This window comes from Monopterus albus, unplaced genomic scaffold (genome assembly GCF_001952655.1).
Source record: "Monopterus albus unplaced genomic scaffold, M_albus_1.0 scaffold13.1, whole genome shotgun sequence".
Classification (NCBI taxonomy): Eukaryota; Metazoa; Chordata; class Actinopteri; order Synbranchiformes; family Synbranchidae; genus Monopterus; species Monopterus albus.
The window spans coordinates 675,167-682,021 of record NW_018127893.1 but is presented as its reverse complement, the minus strand read 5'-3'; the positions used below and the strand labels follow the sequence as shown (position 1 = coordinate 682,021).

The following is a 6,855-nucleotide window of genomic DNA, read 5'->3' as shown; positions in this document are numbered from 1 at the left end:
GTGAGTCTGGATTTCTGGAGATGTTCGTCTTTATGAAAATATTTCAACATACATTAAGAACATTATCAACATGTTTTTATGGTGAAAAGGTCTGGCCCTGTATTGTGCTTTTTTTCATTGCTCTGCGTTTTCCAATAACTAATTTGACTGTCAAGTAGCCCCAGTTTGATTTGTCTATCAACAAATCATGAATTTAAAAAACAATCTAACCATGTTTTGTAACTCATAAAGCCACAAAACATATCAATTTTCCAATTACTTTGAAATTGTATTGTGTAATGCATATCTGGTGGTGACACAGCTGTCTCCATAGAGGTCCCTGCCATCTTTCTCCACATTTTCCCTTCCTGCCTCATGTTCACTTGTTTGTTAAATGTCTATAAAACAAACATTATTTGGATTGTGTGACAAAAGCATCAAATATGTTACAGGTTATTCATTAAATGCATAATTAAAAGTCCAACTTTAACAAACCACTGCGTGTGATGTACACTGACTGGCCACTTTATTAGGTACACCTGTACAATTACATGTACTTCAATGCAACACTTTTGCCTTAACATTTGTGTTTAGGAAGCTCAACCTGTTCCATTTTTTTGGTAAAATTTTCATAAAAGTATAAATTCAGTTATCTGTTTATTGAGGTCATGGTGTTGCACTGGACTACATTTAGAAGTGTCTCTATATTTTTGTCCTCCCAACCTACATACATGACAGGGTCAGAATATTAGAAACACCTCTGAATAGTACACCACCACCTTTAACTATGACCTCAATAATAAATGTATAATTTATGGAAATACAAGTATACATTGTGGCAGTAAAACAATCTTAAACCAATGACAAAGAAGCAGGAACCTAATGTTAAAGAATATATTTAATAACCACATATTTATACTTAAGGAAAATATACCAGATGTTAACAAGAAATGATTAGTTTCATGATTCATGCTTGTTTCTAACAAACACTACCAGATTTTTGAAGGTAGCTTGGAGACTTTCTATAGAGGTCAGTAATGTTACACATGGCCAAAGAAGTGGAATGAGCCCACAGCCGCTTACATTTAAAAATGTTTAGTGCAGTAAATCCAACTTTATGTATTACTGCTACGACTTCACCAGATGTTACATGTAAGTTAGCACAGGATACTGAATGTTATGTTTGTTCTCATGAAAGCAAAACTAACATGCTGGATTTTTGTTTGGTCACTTTCTATCAGCAAAAGAAATAAGGAACTTAAAGTGAAACAATGTGCGCTGTCCTTGGTGCTGAAGAGAAGAATCTTGAACTACTTTTGACTCAGAATCTAACCCTGCCCATCTTCCACCAATAACAAACAGTCTGCAGAAACATGCTTCAGCTTCATATCTGTAGTTTTCACAACCCATTTATTTCAGTTACAGTTTTTTATGAATTAGCCCTTGTGTGTGGTTACACTGCCAGTGTTCGTGGGTCACCGGTGACCCACAGAGGTTTTTGGCTTTCTAATTCACCACAATCAAACTGTTTTATGTTAAAATACTCAACAGATGTTTACATTTGCCCTTTACCTTTGTTAGATTACATTTATGAATTAATGTGGTACTCCTGGTGGTGCATCTTTTTGCTGCCATGGTGCACAGCCTAGAACAATGGAAAGATCATGAATTTCAGTTTGAAAATAACACCGTTCTCTCTAGCAAAGCATGAGTGTCACAAAAATACTTGGGCTCTGCAGATGGCTCAATTTCTTCTTCTTCTCCGAGACTGAGTTTTCAGAAATGTGATCCTCACAATCTGAGGCTGCTTCTTCTACAACATGGCCCACAGCTTCAGTGTCTTTGAAAATAAATTTCAAGGCGCTCTCAACAGACATACGTTTGGCCATCTTGCTCAGCTGTGATATCAGTTGTGCTAAGAACCACACTGGAAATGTTATTTTTATTGTGTCTGTCCAGTGGGTGTTGCACCCACAAGGCAGAGGATACAATGGGCAGGGATGTGTGGAATGTGTAGGGTGTGGCGTGGAGGGTCTGCAATATGTCAGTACTTGTCTTTTGCAAAACAAAAGCACCTGTATTTTGAAAAACAAATGTAAAAATACAGCTTTACATAATTACTTGTATCTTTGTCCTAAATTAACTGTTTCCATCTTCAGCAGTGGTGTTTACTTTGGTGTTTTTTGTCATGATAGTAAAACTGAATAGGACTGTTTGGTTGGATAAAACAGTCTTGAGAAGATCTCAATAGTGGGACTATTGGTGTGTAGAGGCTTCATCAAATTATTAAAATAGACTCTGGAGGCAAAACTGTAGGATTATTCTAAATAAAATCAGCCTATATAAATATTACCTTAGCAGTTTGACTGATAGTTTCTCCTGATTTCCCAGCAGTGTGCATTAGAGGGCGCTAGGGCATAAGCACATAGTCATGTTTCTATTCTGTTTAAATGTTTTAACCTAAGCTTGTCATCTATTATAAAGCAGCAACCAATTATGTTCATTATCAATTAGCATGCCAGTTATTTTCTTAATGAATAGATTAACTGTGATCCACATAATGTCTATTTTGTGACGATCAGCAGTCCTGAACTGAAAGACATTTGCCATTGTTTAGTTTATAATGAAAGTCTAAGAAAACCAGCAAATATTAACACAGCTGAAACTAGATTTTCTTGGCATTTTTGCCTATAAAATGAATTAATTACTCAACAGAGCAGTTAAGTTTTCTGTCTTTCAGTCCCCCCCAACTCCTCATATACATCTTACTTTGGGTAAAGTACAGGGATGATGCCAACAGAAGCTACCTTTTGAAGGTAACTTTATTTGGTTTCAAAGCTAGAGATTAATGCAACAGACACAAACTGACAGCACAAGGATACAAAATGACCACAAAGAGATGCAAAGCAAACATAAAAAAAGACACAAAAGATCCCTTAATCTCATGTCTTCTCTCTTTCTTTATCTTTTTATTACTTGTATACAAATGGTGTCCTCAAGTCACCATAATAAATTTGTGGTTTGCATTAACTGGGTTCCTGAGGTGGTGCAGGTGCACAAGAACAGCTGGTAGGGTGAGTCACATTCCCACCAGCTCACAGCTGAATAAATACAGCCTATTTAGATTAATGTAAGAAATGGTAGGAATCCAGCCCTTTACCATCTATTAAAGAAATTTACTAAACAAATGAATGAGCAAACTTATTGATCTTTATTTCAGTCCAATTCAGGCTCTTTACCTGTTGCTGGATTAAAATGGTGGCTCTGCTCTTTGTTTACCCACTGCCACAATGAATCTTAGTATCAAAGCTCCATTGATTATGGCTTTTTATAGTCATCATGCACAAGCTCACCTCTGAGTTAACTAAACTCAGGCAGTGAAAAGATGGTTTAATGATGTCTAAAAACACTGGAGAGCAATAGGAACACTGGAAAGGATTTCAAATCAATCTGAGCACAACAATTCTTGAATGTTTTTATTTCTTCAATAAGTAAGGCTGCACAAAAATTGGTTTTAATAATATTAAGACAGTATATATTAAGTATGCTTTTCTTTATATGCATACATGAAGCCACATAAGGGAAAGCACAATTAAATCTTGAGTTGAATACCACTGTAGTATCTTCTGCACTGGCCGTCAGCGTACATACAATAGCAACACCTGTCCTTTCTGAGACCTAAACAAAAACTTAACAGGGCCCTACAGCAAACAGGGATGCATAACACCATACTCCAACCACCAGGAGGTGGGCATGTGACAAGTAGAACTTGGTTCTCAGGCCTTTTCTTTTTGGATGTTCAGACTTAGTGTCACAGCCTTTGGTCCGCTGGAGTGTGAAGTCCTTTTAGTGACTTAATGAAGATGACAGGAGACAGGAAATGAACAGAACCAGAGGAAATGATGAGAGGTCAAACTCCTTAAAGTAACACTAGAGTGGCACTGAGGGAGAGAGAAGAGCGCTCAGCTCTTTTTCCAGCATCTCTGTACAAACCTTGACCCACTTGCACCTCAGCTTGTATTTTGCTTTGACAGTGGAACAACAAAACATTTCTTTTATTATCTGTTTAAATTAATCCCCTGCCAAATATAGGAGCTTGTTAAAACACAAATGTGTGATTTTAGTGGGGCACAGCAGGTCAATACTGGGGCATGTGCCCTGGTAAAAGAGGTCTAACGATGCCTATGATTCTGACTGTCCTTTGAGGAGACCTGAAAATAAAACCTGGTTTCATCAGTACCTCGACAATTACATCAATCCCCTAATGTCATTCTTTAATGGAAACACAAGGGACGATCCTGTAGCGCTTTCTAATTCTGGATCTGCAGTGAGACTGTTATGAAACGGGAGACAGCAATCTTCAAGATAAATATTTTTTACGTTAATCACAGTGAATACGTTGTTCAGAGTCTTTTTAAGGGTTGATCGAATCCTCAAATGAATCTCCAAGAAAACTAGACAATCTTCTCTTTATTTTGGAATATAAATTTCAGAAACAAATTAACATAACTTACAGTAAATAGTACAGCAAATGTGTGAAGCCTTAAACCAGCCACTTTACATTGTACACGGCATTAGAACCAAATCTGTGCCAGCACTTTGGAAACATGCACATATGTGAATGTGATAGAAGCATCAATTTTAGAAACATGAAGGTACAAAAGTTTTCAACACAATCAAATTCAAAGTGTGCCCGTGGCACTGAGGATACTCAAAAACAAACACAGTGACCTTCAGTTACATAAACCTGTGCACAAAATATATTTAGATGAAATGGTATAACTCCTCTCTACCTCTGACACTGTTAAAAAAAGAAGGGCACAGCAAACGTATACATTGAATCGATATTACATAACACGTGATAAGGGATGGCTTTTATTTATGTCATAAAAAGTGCACTCTGTGAAACTGTTACTTTTTTTTTCAGCACATTCAACTTACATCTGTTACCAACACACACTGTGACTGTAGACACGTCTTTCTACAGTTTGTCTTCTATACCTCTATCATGACTGGAGTCAACATAGATTAAAATAGAATTATGCTATGAGGCAGAGGGGTAAAAACAAGTAACAACAACAAAGCAGTGGAACAAGGTGTACGCACGCAACAGAAAAAAAAAAACAACTGCCGATTAAGTACCTGGCATGGTGAATAAACTCTGCACAGGTGTTCCCTGATCACATAGAAATGTTACAGCTGAAGACCATATGTGTTTTATGATGGGCACTTTACCCAACAGCACAGTGCTCACATGGGAACATGGCACATATCCAAGGCTTCTTCAAATATCTATTAGCAAGACACCAGAGCAAATGTTGCATTCAAAATTGTCTGGTAATTAAATATGAGGCGCCACAAGCTGATAGTGATAAAAAATAGATATGCCTGTATATAACCTTTTATATTATGACTTCATCTTTTGCCAAGTGTGGGATCAAAAATAGTTGATCATTCTTAGGAATAATATTATTATTCATAAACAACAAACTGGCATCTCAGTCACTATAATAAACCCTGTAGTAAAGAGTTTTATTTCGCCATAGTGAGTAGGAGTTGTCAAATTTCAGCAGGTAAGTGCCGTCACCTGGAAAATCGTGGCTCCCCCCATGGACCAACAAGTGACTGTCCTGGCGATATACAGGTAAGACTTCAGCTAAGTTGGACTTGGTGGTTTGAATCTTGGAGCCCTTTTCAACGTCCCCATTGGTAGCAGGTGCTGCAACACGAATCACATAAACCACAAAGTCAACACAATGGTCAGATCAGTGCTGCTGTTGTGAAACACATACAAACATAATTGTGGTCTGTTTTATAGATACAGAGTGACTGACATGTTTCCAGACATCACTCAGTAAAAGGTTTAAAACAAGTCTACGTCAGCGTGAGCTAGGTTTAGGTCAGTCTAATTTATAATTTACTAAACATTAACTGACCTGCTAGGTCCTCCTCTTCATCTTCATCATCACTTGACTCACTGATGTGCACTGTGATAGATCGGTTTGTGACAGGAGTCCAGTCAAAATATATGCCAAAGCCGATGTCATAACCATCTGTAGCAAACTCCCAGCACACTTTTTTGGCCTCGGGCACAGTGGGCACGTTAACTGTCATGATGTCGCCTCGGTACACTGTCACCACACTGTCCTTCTCCGGTCGAAGTTTTTCCTTCAGCTCCTTCAGTGCAACAGATGTCCATGTTGCTGGGGGCATCAGGGGCGGCATCTGGGCTGCATATCAGGAAGAGCACACAGCGGTGTGTCCACAAACATCACAGCAACTTTGATAGTTATCAAGCTTAAATAAACCCTCTAGAATTTTTGATTTGTCTTATTATAGCTTCCATTACACCATTTGTACCAGATGTATTAAATCTCTAAATCCAAATCACAGGTGTAACAAAGGACAACACACTCAGCTAGCCCTCACCTTTCTTTTCACAGCTTGCAGCACTGTTGTTCTCCTCAGCCCCTTCCCCAGGGGCTGGCTCAGAAGGGGCTTCTTCATTACCCTCAAAGTGCACACACACCAGACATATTGTTACAGAGATATTGCATTAGATTGTACTGTTTATTGCCATGCAGTAACAGCTTATCTACCTCTGAGTGATGCTCTGAGTCCTCCTTGGTTTCATCCATATTAGTTTTGGACTGGGTAAAGCTCTGTGAAAGATCCGTGTTCTGGAGCCTAAAGACGACAAAACAGCAGCAAAAAATAAATTACAATAGTTTTATGGCGATCCCATTAGGCTGCAATAAGCATAACTAGCGGTACGTATCAGTCCTTAAATACTTTCTGCAGCAACAGGTTACCTGTCCGTCGGTCTACTGTCGCACTGTTCGGATGGTATTCCAGGGAAAGGGGAAAAGGAGAGGG

At 38.3% G+C, this 6,855-nt stretch overlaps 1 protein-coding gene across 4 annotated transcripts in view; it reads right to left on the bottom strand.

Moving 5' to 3' along the window:
- Positions 1-4,432: 4,432 nt before the first annotated feature.
- The window catches only part of tmed8 (transmembrane p24 trafficking protein 8), a 5,563-nt gene continuing 3,140 nt past the window's right edge, over positions 4,433-6,855 (bottom strand). For 3 of the 4 annotated variants that reach the window (XM_020591204.1, XM_020591205.1, XM_020591206.1), the window contains 5 exons: positions 6,792-6,840; positions 6,579-6,666; positions 6,409-6,490; positions 5,916-6,209; positions 4,433-5,698 (listed from right to left, as the gene is read on the bottom strand). In XM_020591204.1, the coding sequence (XP_020446860.1) occupies positions 5,478-5,698; positions 5,916-6,209; positions 6,409-6,490; positions 6,579-6,666; positions 6,792-6,840 (734 nt within the window). In that variant the 3' untranslated portion in view covers positions 4,433-5,477. The remainder of the gene's footprint in view (positions 5,699-5,915; positions 6,210-6,408; positions 6,491-6,578; positions 6,667-6,791; positions 6,841-6,855) is intronic. The other variant, XM_020591207.1, reaches the window with a different exon arrangement.